General features: G+C 41.6%; 1 protein-coding gene across 2 annotated transcripts in view; it reads right to left on the reverse strand.

The window, feature by feature from the left end:
- Nucleotides 1-246: 246 nt before the first annotated feature.
- The window catches only part of abracl (ABRA C-terminal like), a 54,346-nt gene continuing 39,459 nt past the window's right edge, over nucleotides 247-15,133 (reverse strand). Inside the window, exons 1-3 of one of the 2 annotated variants that reach the window (XM_060831238.1) lie at nucleotides 7,639-7,820; nucleotides 1,580-1,646; nucleotides 247-641 (exon numbers count right to left, since the gene is read on the reverse strand). In XM_060831238.1, coding sequence (XP_060687221.1) covers nucleotides 457-641; nucleotides 1,580-1,640 — 246 coding nt within the window. In that variant the 5' untranslated portion in view covers nucleotides 1,641-1,646; nucleotides 7,639-7,820 and the 3' untranslated portion in view covers nucleotides 247-456. Of the gene's footprint in view, nucleotides 642-1,579; nucleotides 1,647-7,638; nucleotides 7,821-15,133 lie in introns of those variants that run through there. The other variant, XM_060831239.1, reaches the window with a different exon arrangement.

Genomic DNA, 15,133 nt, shown 5'->3' on the forward strand with positions numbered 1-15,133 from the left:
TTAAAGGCTTGATTGGATAGGTGTATGAAGGAGAATGGATAGAGAAGGGTAAGGGATCAGGGACAGTAAATATAACTAGGAATATCTGCTCATCTGTAGGATTAATGCTGACATTGATTGGATGGGTCAAAAGGTGTTTCCTGTGTTGTATGTCTTATACATGTCTATGAAGTGAGGTAATGTTTCACTGCAGGGTTGCAAAAGAGATTTTATTTCTTAAAGTACCATTTAAAAAATGTATCCAACTGGCAGACAAATATCATTTTATTGCTGTGGATTCCAAAGCCACTCAACTAAAATACACAAATTAGAAATCCAAGATCTCAACAGTATTATAAATTAAATGTCAAAAAATGTGGTTTCAAAGCACATTCAAGTTTAGTCCTGGTTACAAACCCATCCCAGAGATTTTGGATGTTGCTAGTGCTGCAGGTGCAATCTGGAGTCAACCCATCTTCAATCCGTCTCTAAGATAATGTCAACATCGTCATGAACTCCTTGAAGCAGTAGTTCTCCAGCGAAGTTGACCTTCTTCTTCTTTTTTGCGGCTCTGAGGGTGCCAACCAGGGCCTCAAAAAGATTGGCGCATTTATCATCGGAGAACAGCACTCCAAATTTCACCCTAATTTTTCCATCTGCACCTGGACATAATACAAGGATAGCAGAACGTCAGGAGGTCCACACTTCACGGTCCCATCTATAGATCTGTATCACAGTGCTTTCACAGTTTGATGTTAGCAAGACAGAATTCATCCTATGCAGCCCTACCAAGAACTTCACATCTCAGAACCAGAAGGAGGCCATTCATCTCCTTCTGTTCTGTCATTAAATTTGTGGGTGGCACGGTGGCACAGTGGTTAGCACTGCTGTCTCACAGCGCCTGAGACCCGGGTTCAATTCCCAACTCAGGCGACTGACTGTATGGAGTTTGCACGTTCTCCCCGTGTCTGCGTGGGTTTCCTCCGGGTGCTCCGGTTTCCTCCCACAGTTCAAAGATGTGCGGGTCAGGTGAATTGGCCATGCTAAATTGCCCGTAGTGTTAGGTAAGAGGTAAATGTAGGGGTATGGGTGGGTTGTGGGTCGGTGTGGACTTGTTGGGCCGAAGGGCCTGTTTCCACACTGTAAGTAATCTAATCTAATCTAGATCACAGCTGATCCGTACTTCGCTCCATCTACATGCCTTGGTTCCTTGCCTTTAATACTCTTGCCTAACAAAAATCTGTTCAGTTTCAACATTTTCAATTGACCATCCAGCCTCAACACCTTTTTGTGGAAGACTATACTGTTATACTTGGAGCAGGTGAAGGCCAGTTGGCCCATTCAAACAATTCACTTTAATCTCATTTCCTTTGGCAGAATCCTAATAAGCCTCCTTACTGTACCACATCCCACCAAAGAAGAAACCTAAGATGATCATGCCTGCTATCTATTTATATTAGATGTCTACAATGGCCAATGCTTTCTGTTCTTATCCTAGGCAGAATCATGTGGTTAGGTCAAAGACAAATAATTAAAAAGAAAGATCAAAATGATGTTTTATGGCTTTGTTAGGAGTTAGAAGCCTCCAAAGTTCACTAACCTGAAGATCCAAGACGACGAATCTCTTCGATTAGAAGATCGATCTCATGTTCAGTATTCATTCTCACCTGAAAGGAGTTAATCATCCTTGTCAATATGTTAAAGACTATTCTTAATGGTTTTACACCAATTAATCTGAATTATCCTATGGATTTGTACAGGTCTTAGAACAAAGTTAAGAAGACACTGATAGAGGAGTTGAACATTCTGAGGTGTTCTGACAGAAACTGTTTCTTCTGGCAAGCGAACCAGAGCACATAGTTTAACATTCTTGACAAGATGAGTTTTGTTCTAAGTGCAGTGATTTGTTAAGAATTGGGTCCTCAGTTGAAAAGGAAGAATTTGAAGGGGTCTGAGGAAAATTGCACGGAGTTGTATTGCTCTTTCAAAGAGTCAGCATAAGCAAACCACTTATTTTCATGCTGTGTGATTCTGGAAGGATTGTACAAATGGAAATAATTCCCTATAGAAGTTACTGAGGATGAGACTAACAATAGCATAACATTTGCAAGCTTATGTAGAGTGGGAGAAAGCTCTGTTTCTGCCAGCATTCAAATTCAGCAGTACCCAATCACACTAGATTAGATTACTTAGTGTGGAAACAGGCCTTTCAGCTCAACAAGTCCACACCGACGCGCCGAAGCACAACCCACCCAGTCCCATTCCCCAATATTTACCCCTTCACCTAACACTCCGGACAATTTAGCATGGCCAATTCACCTAACCTGCACATTTTTGGACTGTGGGAGGAAACTGGAGCACCCGGAGGAAACCCACACAGACACGGGGAGAATGTGCAAACTCCACCCAGACAGTCGCCTGAGGCGGGAATTGAACCCGGGTCTCTGGTGCTGTGAGGCAGCAGTGCTAACCACTGAGCCACCGAACACACAAGTAAGATTAAAATGAAAACAAAATGTTATGGATCCAATGTTAGTTTAAGATTCACTTCTGTACCAGATGACTTTTGGTTCATGCTCCAATGGAGATAGGCACTTACTTTAGGCTGACACTCTGAAGGGAGTGTTAAAATTTCAAAGATGCTGCCTTTCACATGAGACATTGAACAAGGCCTCATAAGATCAAAAGATAGGAAACAGAATTAGGCCATTCAGCCCCTTCAATCTGACCCACCATTTGATATGAACTCCTGATATGTTTCTCAACCTTATTTTCCTGCTGTTTCCCCTTAATCTTTGATCTTCTTACTAATCAAGAACTTATCTCTTTCTCTGTATTCAAGAGAGGATCATAGAATTCACACAGTAAGGTTCTATGATTCTCTCTTAAATGTAGTCAATGACTGCAAGTTCAGGAGAACTCGAAACGTTTTACAGAATGTTCTTGCTCAGCAATGGTCTTGCCTAACACAAGGTGTGGAAATTGACTAAGATATTCAATAAAGTGGATGACTTGTACTAACAGAGTAAAATTGTGACCTTTAGTCCTTGAAACAGGTAGTGAATTTCAATATTAAGTAAGAGGAATAATACGGTTCTTCAGTCCAACAGGCATTAAATCTTCAGCAAGGTTAGTTGACATTTATCACATAATGAAAAGTCAGCAAACAGACATTTGGGACAGATTGCCTGTTTCTGAGATGTAAATTCTAAGCAATTCTATGCAATAAAGGGTTCCTTATCTGTTTGACAAAAATGCCGCAGAATACAAAGTCTCTGAGGTTATTTTTATTTTAAAATATTATCTGGCACGATAAGAAAACATAGCTCCTGCTCAAGATTGCAGAAAAGCTTCCAATCTTGAACTGAGTTCTGGAGAAGGGTCACTGGACTCAAAACGTTAATTCTGTTTTCTCTTCACAGGTGTTGCCAGAACCTGCTGAGTCTCTCCAGCAATATCTGTTGTTTGTTTGTTTCAGAATCTCCAGCATCCGCAGTTCTGTGTTTTATTCTGATCTTGAAGTCTGATTTATAATTGGGTATGCTAGCATAGTAATAGGATCTACAGTAATCGGACATCTTCCTGGGTGGTGGTGTACAAGAAAAAGTGACACTATGAACAGGCTCAATTTATCTTGTCTCTGATGCTTAGCCAATTGTCTCCTACGCAATATGTGCTAGTGAATGTCAGACAAGGATAAGACTCGTCTTCAAAATCATGCCCATCATCCGGACAGTCAACACTAACTTTCTAAGTCCCAGGTCTAAGTACTAAGTGTTGTGAGGTTTAATATCCAGTTATTGTGGTGGGGGAAGGGGAAATTCGATCATTGATACTTATCCAATGATCCCACAACCGCTATGTTGTACAGCATTCCCAAATTTCACTCCAGACACAGTGATCAGTCATTCCGATGATTCCGCCTAGCTATCTGCAATGTGGCAAGTCAGTAATGGACAACTGGAGATGCAAAATTTCATTTTATTCTTGACAAATATTGATAATGATTTTAGTAGAGGAGGCTAGTGATGGGTAATGAAGATTCTTAGTTGGCCTAGCCCTTTATTGGTCAGTGCATTGAGTCTAGGAGTTCGGACATCATGTTGAGGCTGTACAGAACTTTTCAAATATTGCTTTCATTTCTGATCTCCCCACTATAGAAACGACGTTGTTAAACTTGAAAGGTTTCGAAAAAGATTTACGAGGATGTTGCCAGGGTTGGAGGGTTTGAGCTGCAGGGAGAGGCTGAACAGACTGGGGCTTTCTTCCCTGGAGTGTCACAGGCTGAGGGGGTGACCTTACAGAGGTTTATAAAATCATGAGGGGCATGGATATGGTGAATAGCCAAGGTCCTTCCCAGGTAGGAGGGTCCAAATCTAGACAGCATAGGTTTAAGGTGAGAGGGGAAAGATTTGAAAAGGACCTGAGGGGCAACTCTTTCACACAGAGGTTGGTGCATCTATGGAACTAGTTGCTACAGGAGGTGGAGGCAGGTAAAATTATATTTGAAAGGCAGCTGAATGGGTGTAGAAATAGGAAGGGTTTAGAGGAATATGGGCCAAATAGGACCAGATCAGTTTAGGATATCTGGTCGGCGCAGACATACAACATAGAACATTACAGCGCAGTATAGGCCCTTTGGCCTTCGACGTTGCGCTGACCTGTGAAATCAATCTAAAGCCCATCTAACCTACACTATTCCATTATCATCCATATGTTTATCCAATGACCACTTAAATGTCCTTAATATTCTCTGTGTAAAGAAACTACCTCTGATATCTGTCCTATATCTATCACCTCTCAATTTAAAGCTATGTCCCCTTGTGCTAACCATTACCATCCAAAGAGAAAGGTTCTCACTGTCCAATCTCTCTAACCTTCTAATTATCTTACATATCTCAATCAAGTCACCTCTCATCCTTCTTCTCTCTAACAAACACAGCCCCATGTCCCTCAGCCTTTCCTCGAAAGACCTTCCCTCCATACCAGGCAACATCCTGGTAAATCTCTTCTGAATCCTCTCCAAAGCTTCCACATTCTTCCTATAATGCAGTGACCAGTACTGTACGCAATACTCCAAGTGCGGCCACACCAGAGTTTTGTACAGCTGCAACATGACCTCATAGTTCCAAAACTCAATCCCTCTACCAATAAAAGCTAACACACTGTATACATTCTGAATAACCCTATTAACATGGGTGGCAACTTTTTAGGATCTATGTACCTGGACACCGAGACCTCTCTGCCCATCTCCACTGCCAAGTATCTTACCATTAGCCCAGTACTCTGCATTCCTGTTACTCCTTCCAAAGTGAATCACCTCATAGTTTTCTGCATTAAACTCCATTTGCCACCTCTCAGCCCAGCCCTGCAGCTTATCTATGACCCTCTGTAACCTACAACATCCTTTGTCACTATCCACAATTCTACCAATCTTAGTGTCATCTGCAAATGTATTAACCTACCCTCTATACCCTCATCCAGGACATTTATATAAATGACAAACAGCAGTGGCCCCAAAACAGAACACCACTTGTGACTGAACTCCAGGATGAACACTTCCCATCAACCCTCTACCTTCTTTCAGCTAGCCAATTTCTGAACCAAACCGCTAAATCATCCTCAATCCAATGCCTTCATATTTTATGCAATAGCCTACTATGGGGAACCTTTATCACATGCCTCACTGAAATCCATATACACCACATCAATGGCTTTACTCTCATCCACCTGTTTGGTCACATTCTCAATGAATTCAATAAGGTTTGTGAGGCACGACCTACCCTTCACAAAACCATGTTGACTATCCCTAATCAACTTATTCCTTTCTAGATGATTATAAATCCTCTATCTTGTAACCCTCTCCAACAAGTTCCAACAACTGAAATAAGGCTCACAGGTCTATAATTACCAGAGTTGTCAATACTCCCCTACTTGAACAAAACAAAAACTCTGCTTCTGATTACCGCATGGATAAAGTGCTGACTTTCCATTCCAATACAGTGGGCCTGTCACATTACATTTATATTATAAACAAACACAGTTATACTGGGATTCACAAGCTATTACTGCTAATTATGCCTCCTGCAATATTTCCAGATTGCGCAATGACTTTGAACCTTTTTTTAGATTAGATTCCCTACAGTGTGGAAACAGGCCTTTCGGCCCAACAACTTCACACCGACCCTCCGAAGAGTAACCCACCCAGACCCATTTCCCTCGAATTAATGCACCTAACTCTATGGGTAATTTAGCATGGCCAAATAACCTGAACTGCACAACTTTGGACTGTGGGAGGAAACCGGAGCACACGGAGGAAACCCATGCAGACACGAGGAGAACGTGCAAACTCCAAGAGGCAGTCACCCGAGGCTGGAATCAAACCTGGCATCCTGGTGCTGTGAGGCAGCAGTGCTAACCACTGAAACACCGTGCCACCCTTCTGCCACCTTGTCCGCAATGTCACCATTAGTGAGCAAGACAGTGTTAGGTGCATTAGTCAGGGATAAATGTAAGAGAATGGGTATGTGTGGTATACTCTTCTGAGGGTCGGTGTGGACTTGTTGGGCCAAATGGCCTGTTTCCACACTGTAGGGAATCTAATCTAATCCAATCTTAGATCAAAGGGTGTTCTTGTGCTGTATAACTCCATGAATTCAAACACTATATCTGTGCATCAGTTTTGTTCAAGGGGTTGGGCTGCTCTTAAAAAATGACTTGTGCAAAGAACAAGATGGGGCAGGTTTTGTTTGAACAAATTTTATTTAAAGAAATGCAGTGAGTGCTTCAGGGCAAGTAGATACTTCTCACATGATGCAGATATAGAGCTTTTGAAGTGATTTCTGCATAAACTCATTCTAATCCCCAACATCCAGACTAACTCAACTGGGAGTTGCAGCATAAATCTGATCAGTTCGACTGCCTCCCCACCTCAAGTTCAAGGAAAGCAATGGGGGAAGTGGTGAGTTTTATAGGAGACTACATCAGAAAGGGGGGGGAGAAGTGAGGATGAGGGACAACATCAAAGTGGGAAAGAGAGATGGTGACGGAACCGTGGAAAAAAGGCAGGGGCGAGGGGGACGAGGGAGAGGGAAACGGAGTAAGGTAAAAGGTGACCAAAATATAAAAGGATACAGGCGATTGTACAATGCATACAACACATTTCACTCACACACACACATAAGCAAAATGTGAAAGTGAGTCTTATAACTACAGCCATGCTTGGCTCCCCTGAGATATTGGGAAGTGGGGCACTGTAACATTTAGAAAGGGTGTTGCGTCCGGTTCATGCCTCGATTCACATGTGATATTAATGTAACCAGCACGGAAGTAACCCGCCTTTACCAACATCCCGCACAGAACACAGCCGGACATGAATTATACATAATACACACAACACCTCCCCCGAAATGTCGCACCACCCAGAACCAATCTCGGTCACTGAACCAAGGATCCAGTTTAAAAAAAAATCTCCACTTGAGCTGCACTGTCAGAATGAAAAGGCAAAATGCGATCGCTTGTTGCAAAATCGGAACATAAGTGTTTGCTAATTTCAGCTGCTTCCAGCGCTTAAATCCCAAACCAATCTCTCTTGTCTCAGAAACAACTACCTATTCATCCCACATAATTTCGCAAAAGCAAGAGGATAAATCTACATACTTCAGTTTTCTTCTGTCTCTGCTTTCGTTGGTTTATGTCAAGTAATTAACAAGCAACAGCTCGAGTACAGGAAGTGTTAACGATGAGGAAGTTCAGAAAAAGATCGGCTGCTCAGGCTGACGTCAGGAAGCTCTTTCTGCGAGTTTCAGCGGATTTCCACCAGGGTTTTTATTTGTTCACATCCTCCTGGAGAGTCCTGTGTGAACGGTACTGAACAGTGTTGCATGTCTTTTCCGTTGTGTGACTCTAACTCTGATCCGTTTTCGGTGAGATAATTGATGTTAATCAAGGTTCCAAGCGCAAATTGATATTCGCAAAGATCACCTTTAAATCCTCGAATGCCAGCGCCCCCCTGCAAGTAGTGACATATACCAAGGAAGTCCTGTAAATACTGGCACACTGCCAGGGATACCCTGCAAATATTGACAGAATCCCTAGACCCCCTGCAAATGTTGACACTTTTCCGGGAATACCCTGTAAATATTGACACATAATCAGGAACTTCCTTTAAATATTAATATTCCCGAGGATGCCTTGTCAATATTGAGACACCGAGGATGCCCTATAACTACTGACAGTTTGTGTAGTCCCTTTTAAATATTAGCATATTCCCAAAGGACTCCTGTTAATATTAACACATTCCAAGGGGACCCCTTTAAATATTGACATATTCCCAAGAAACTAGTAAATATTGACAAATATGGCCATAAGAGAGAGGAACAGGAGTAGGCCAAGTAGCCAATTAAACCTGCACCGCTATTGAACAAGATCAAGACCTACCTGATTGTCATCTCAAATCCACATTCCTGTATTTCCCCTTAACCCTTCATGCTCTTGTCCATCAAGATCTTATCTGACATACATTCAATGACTCAGCTTTCACTTCTCTCCTTTGAAGGGAATTTCAAAGACAAATGAGTCTCTGAGAACAAGTCATTCTTCCTCATTGTCACCTTAAATGACAGACTTGAATAGGGACCATCCTTCAAATCCTTCATAATCCACAAGTTGAAACATCTTCTCAGCATCTACCCTGCCAAACATCTTGGAATGGTGTATGTTTCAATAAGATCATCTCCAGTTTTACAGAATTCCAATGAGTGAAAGCTCTTTCCTCATACAATAACCCCATCATCCCAGGAATCAGTCTAGTGAACCTTTTCTGAACAAGTACAAGTAAAACTGACCTGAAGTAAGGAATTCAAATGCAGACTCACTAATTGCCCACACAGCATATTCCATTCCCATTGTAATAATGTCAGCTTACCATTTGCCTTCTAAGTACTCAGCATACTTGTTAGTGTTTTGTGATTTGGGTACAAAGATATCAAAATCCTGTTGTTTTAGCATTCTATTCCCTTTACATTTAATTAACATTTTGCTTTGTAAATCTTCCCTTCAAAGTGAACAATCTTACATTTTACCACATTATATACCATCTGCCAATAGTTTAACACAATCACCTGATCGGTTTATATACCTTTCAGATTGTTTGTACACTCTTCACAACTTGATCTCCTTTCTAGGTTTGTATCACCAACAGATCTGGTTACAGTAGTCTTTGCCTTCAGTATTGACAATGTGGTATTGGAAAAGCACAGCAGATCAGGCAGCATCTAAGGAGCAGGAGAATTGAGGTATCAGGCATAAGCCCTTCATCAGGGGTCATGAAGTCTGCGCCTTCATCCAATTCTGATCCTGGTGGCAATCCACCAGTTAGTTAGCCAACCTAAAAATGACTCATTTATTCTGAATCTGTTTCCTGTTAGCCAATTCTCTATCCATTCTAGTGTCATCCTGTGACCTACCAGCTAAAGGTAAAAGGGCAACAGATGCATGAGAATACCAACTGCAAGTTCCCCTCTAAGCCTCACTCCATCCTATCATGTAACTATATCACTGGCTCAAAATCCCACAACTCTCTTCCTAACAGTGATGTCGGTGTACAAATCCCATAACGACCACAATAGTTCAAGAAGGCAGCTCAGCACCACCTCCTTGGGGGCAATTAGGAATGAGCAATAAATGCTGGCCTAGCCAACAGCACATTCCCATGAATTAATAAAAAAACACTCCAACTTCATGAATTATCTTGTGCATATGAATGTGTGAATCAGAAGGAGTCAGCCATTCAGTTCTTCAAACCTGCTGTCATCACAGATGATACTATTGTAACCTCAAATCCATATTCCTGCCTATCCCTGATTACCTTTTAACTCCTTGCTTAACAAAAATCTATCCACACCTATCTTAAAAATATTCAAGGACATAGTTTCCATCACCTTTTCAGGAAAAGAGTTCCACAGACTCATGATCCTGAGAGAAAGGATTTTGCCTGATTTGTTTTAAAATGGGACACATTTGTTCCAGACAATCTTATAAGAGGAAACATCCTCTCTAAATCTACCATCTAGATCTTTCACAATTTTGTTTCAAATTGCTCTTTCATCCTCTAAACTTCAGCTGATACAGCTGAGTCTATCCACCACAGAAAGTGCCACCATCTGCTCTCTGATTCCTCATACTAATTCTTTGCTACTGCAGCCACCTCCCACTGAGGCTCTATCACTCTCCCTATTGCATTAAACATTGTCTCTAACCTCAGTCTCACCTGCCCCAAACCACCTACCCCCTCACCCCATGGTCTTTGCACAGCCTATTAATTTGTACAAGTCATCACTTGCCACCCCACAACCTCTACGCACCCCACCACCCCCACCCACCCCAATACTTACAGCTGTGCCAGCCCCTTCAATAACTCCCTTTCACTAAATACAGGAGAAGATCCAAACAGGTGGTGGGCTCTCCAACTTTCAGTGTGTTTGTGTGATAGTTTGTGTATGTATGCATGTGAGACAGTGTGAAAGCAAGGAAGGTTTTACAGATACAAAAGTGTGGTGGGGTGACCTGTTCATGACATGAACCCAAGATCACTGTTCAGGCAGTCTTCATGGGTATGGAACTTGGGTATCAGTCTTTGCTCAGCCACTTTGCATTGTTGTGTATCTCAAAGTCCACCCTGTAGGACACTTACCTGAAGATCAGATGCTGAATGTCCTTGACTGAAGTGTTCCCCAACTGGGAACAAACATTCATGTATGGTGATAGTTGCGTAGTGTCCATTCATCTATTGTTGTAGGGTCTGCATGACCTTGTTATTCCTCAGCCCACTGGCGCATCTGATCAAGATCCCACTGTACTCTGAGGTAACCTTCTTCGTTGTCCACTACACCTTCAATTTTAGTGTCATCTACAATCTCACTAACTATACCGCTTATGCTCACATCCAAATCATTTATATAAATGATGAAAAGTAGAGGACCCAGCACAGATCCTTGTGGCACTTTACTGGTTACAGGCCTCCAGTCTGAAAAACCCTCCACCATCACCCTCTATCTTCTAGCTTCGAGCCAGTGTCCAAATGGTGAGTTCTTCCTGTATTCCATGAGATCTAACCTTGGTAACCACTCCCCCAAGGGGAGCCTTCTCAAAAGCCTTGCTGAATAGATCACATCTATTGCTCTGCCCTCGTCAATCTTCTTTGTTACTTCTTCAAAAAACTCAATCAAGTTCACGAGACATGATTTCCAATGCACAAAGCAATGTTGACAATTCCTAATCAGTCCTTGCCTTTCCAAATATGTGTAAATCCTGTCCCTTAGGATTCCCTCCAACAATTTACCCACCACCGATGTCAGGCTCACTGGTTTATAGTTCCCTGGCTCATCCTTACCACCTTTCTTAAATAATGGTACCATGTTAGTCAACCTCCAGTCTTCTGTCACCTCATCTGTGACTACTGATGATACAAATACTTCAGCAAGAAGCCCACAGGTTCCCACAGAGTTCTAGGGCACACCTGATCAGGTCTAGTGGATTTATCCACCTATATGCGCTTCAAGACATCCAGCACCTCCTCCTCTGTAATATGGACATTTTTCAAGATGTCACTATCTATTTCCCCACATTCTATATCTTCCATGCCCTTCACCACAGTAAACACCGAGGGAAAATACTTGTTTAGGATCTCCTCCATCTCCTGCAGCTCCACACAAAGGCTGCCTTGCTGTTCTTTGAGGAGCCCTATTCACTCCCTAATTACGCTTTTGTCCTTAATGTATTCGTAAAAACTCTTTGGATTCTCTTTAACCATATTTGCCAAAGCTTTCTCATGTCCCCTTTTTGTCTCCTGATTTTTCTCTTAAGTATACTCCTACTGCCTTTATACTCTTCTAAGGATTCACTTGATCCCTCCTATCTATACCTGACATATGCTTCCTTCTTTTTCTTAACCAAACCTCAATTTCTTTAGTCATCCAGCATTCCCTATACTTACCAGCCTTTCCTTTCACCCTAACAGGAATATACTGTCTCTGGACTCTCGTTATCTCATTTCTGAAGGCTTCCCATTTTCCAGCCATCCATTTACTTGCAAACATCTGCCCCCAATCAGCTTTTGAAAGTTCCTGCCTAATACCGTCAAAATAAGTCTTCCTCCAACTTAGAACTTCAACTGTTAGATTTGATCTATTCTTTTCAATCACTATTTTAAAACTATAGAATTATGGTCGCTGGCCCCAAAGTGCTCCCCGACTGACACCTCATTCATCTGCCTTGCCTTATTTCCCGGGAGTAGGTCAGGTTTTGTATCTTCTCCAGTAGGTTCATCCACATACTGAATCTGAAAATTTTCTTATACATACTTAACAAATTCCTCTCCATCTAAACCCTTAACACTATTGCATCCCAGTTTAATGTTTGAAAAGTTAAAATTCCTTCCCATAACCACCCTAGTATTCTTACAGATAACTGAGATCTCCTTACAAGTTTGTTTCTCAATTTCCCGTTGACTATTAGGGAGTCTATAATACAATCCCAGTAAGGTGACCATCCCTTTCTTATTCCTCAGTTCCACCCAACTAACTTCCCTGGATGTATTTCCAGGAATATCCTCCCTAAGTACAGCTGTAATGCTATCCCATATCAAAAACGTCACTCCCCCTCCTTTCTTGCCTCCCTATCATTCCTATAGCTTTTGTATCCTGGAACATTAAGTTGCCAGTCTTGTCGATGTTTCTGTAATTGTTATGATATCCCAGTGCTATGTTCCTAACCATGCCCTGAGTTAATCTGCCTTCCCTGTTAGGCTTCTTGCATTGAAGTAAATGCAGTAAATTTATCAGTCCTATCCTGTTTTCTGCTTTGTCCCTGCCTGCCCTGTTTGACTCGATTCTTTTCTGAACTGTCCCAGTCTCAGTTTGATCTCTTTCCTCAGTATTTTCCAGCCACCACCAACTACCCCACCCCCTTCCAAGCGGCTCTAGCAAATCTCCCTGCCAATATATTAGCCCGCTTCCAATTCAGGTGCAATCCGTCCTTCTTGTACAGACACTTCTACCCCAGAAGAGATTCCAATGATCTAAAAATGTGAATCCTTCTCCCATACACCAGCTCCTCAGCCACACATTCATCTGCTCTATCCTCCTACTCCTATCCTCACTAGCTCATCACAGAGGGAGTAATCCAGATATTACGAAGCTCAAGGACCTCCTTTTTTCAATTCGTGCTTAAAGTTCTTTATTCTCTCTTCAGAATCTCATTCTTTTCCCTTCCTACATCGTTGGTACCAATGTGTCCAATGACCTCCTGTTGGTCAAATTACATGAATATCTGCTGTGAGCATGGTGGGTGGTGTTTCCATGCAAGACAGTAGTATCCAAGTCAATGATCTGATATGTTTTGCAGAGGTTACCACGGCAGGGTTATGTGGTGTTGTGTTTGGTGTTGTTTGAAGGCTGGGTAGTTTGCTTCAAACAATGGTCCTTTTAAGATTTTGTGGTTGTTTGAAGGTGAGAAGTGGAGGAATTGGGAAGATCTTGGCAAGATGTTCATCATCTTTGATGACATATTGGAGGCTGCAAAGAATATGGCATCGTATCTCCACTCAGGGGAAGTACTGGATGACAAAGAGTACTCTATCAGTCGTATCCTGTGAATATCTTCTGGTGGGGTTGTTGCAGTTTTTCACAGTGGCATGTTGGAGCTGGTGATCACTGCATAAAGTATTTTTGGAGCAACACTGCAATGCAAATGCTGGTGCACCCCAATGTACAGCTTAAAGTGGAAAACCATACGATAAGTGAATTGGAGAAGTGCTACGATGATGCAGATGGGCTGGCAAGTGTCGGGTTCTGTGCAGTCAGTACCCATGTAGCAAGCAGCAACCTGGAGTCACCAGGTTTTTCACTCAAGACTTCAAAGTCAAGATTTCCCTGTGTCAAGTCCATTTGCAGCAGGTTATAAAAGCTTCATATTAATGAAGTGAGATCTCCCAGTTAATTTGGCTGACGACAAACAATAATTCTCTTAATTGATCTAGCAAGACTTTGTTTGATATCAAAAACTGTTGGAAAACACAGCTAGTTGCTCCCCACATCACGATAGGCTTCACTCAACCTCTAACGCAATTGTCCTGAATTTCTTGCTGTAGCCACAACATTCTGACCCGTTTCACCTTCAGTTTCCTGTTTTCTATTTCCCTGCCTTCGTTAATAGTGATGCTACATTAAGGTTTTCCAAACTACTGGGATTTTCCCATAATCCAGGGATTTTGGAAGATTACAAGCAATCCATCCTCTGCAGTCACTTTCTTTAAGACTCTCAGATGCAGCCATCTGATCCAAAGTACTTTGTCAGTACTTTGTTTCATTATTTTTTCTGGTACTTTTCCCTAGTGATTGTGATGGATTTGATTTCTTTCTGCTTCTCATTTTCTACTATTCTGAGAATGTTTTTTGTGCCCTCTATGAGGACAGACATGAAACACCTGTTGAAAATTTTAAACATCTCTGTTTTCCTTGATTATTTTTTCAGCCTTGTTCTCTAACCAACAAATAATCATTTAAACTAATCTCTTCCACTTCACTACTTCTACAAACTATTACTGTCAATTGCTAAAATAGATTTTGTTGAAACTTTTCATTTTGCTCACAGCAGAACAATTTATAAGAATGACCAAAGTAAAAATATTTATAGTATGTGAAAGGAGAATTATGACTGCTTGACAAGTGCATTTGGGTTAGTTGAGGCAATGCAATTGAGAATGCATCAGGTAATGATAGTTTACAGTTAATTGCTAAGCTTTGTTTAAATTGTAAACCTGGCAGGTTGACTGACTGGTCAAGAAATTGCCCTGAAAAATAAATCAAAAAATGGTTGTCACCTATTTTGTTGGATTTAAACAGGCATAGTAAGACACCACAATTTTTTTCAGAATTATAACTGAATGGGAGCTTGAGTCCTTTAACCGAAAAACAAAAAGGTTTTGCTAAAAATCAAGTGCTATATGTTGTTGAGCTGTCCAGTACAATGCTAGATTTTTGGAAGGATAAAAAAAGAAGTCAAAACTGAAATCACTAAGAAACTTTTGAATTAAGGAAAATCTACCCCATAACAATCCACTGGAAAATTGAACTGCAGGCTCCTCAAAGCTGTA

Source organism: Hemiscyllium ocellatum, chromosome 10, assembly GCF_020745735.1.
Source record: "Hemiscyllium ocellatum isolate sHemOce1 chromosome 10, sHemOce1.pat.X.cur, whole genome shotgun sequence".
NCBI classification, from domain to species: Eukaryota; Metazoa; Chordata; class Chondrichthyes; order Orectolobiformes; family Hemiscylliidae; genus Hemiscyllium; species Hemiscyllium ocellatum.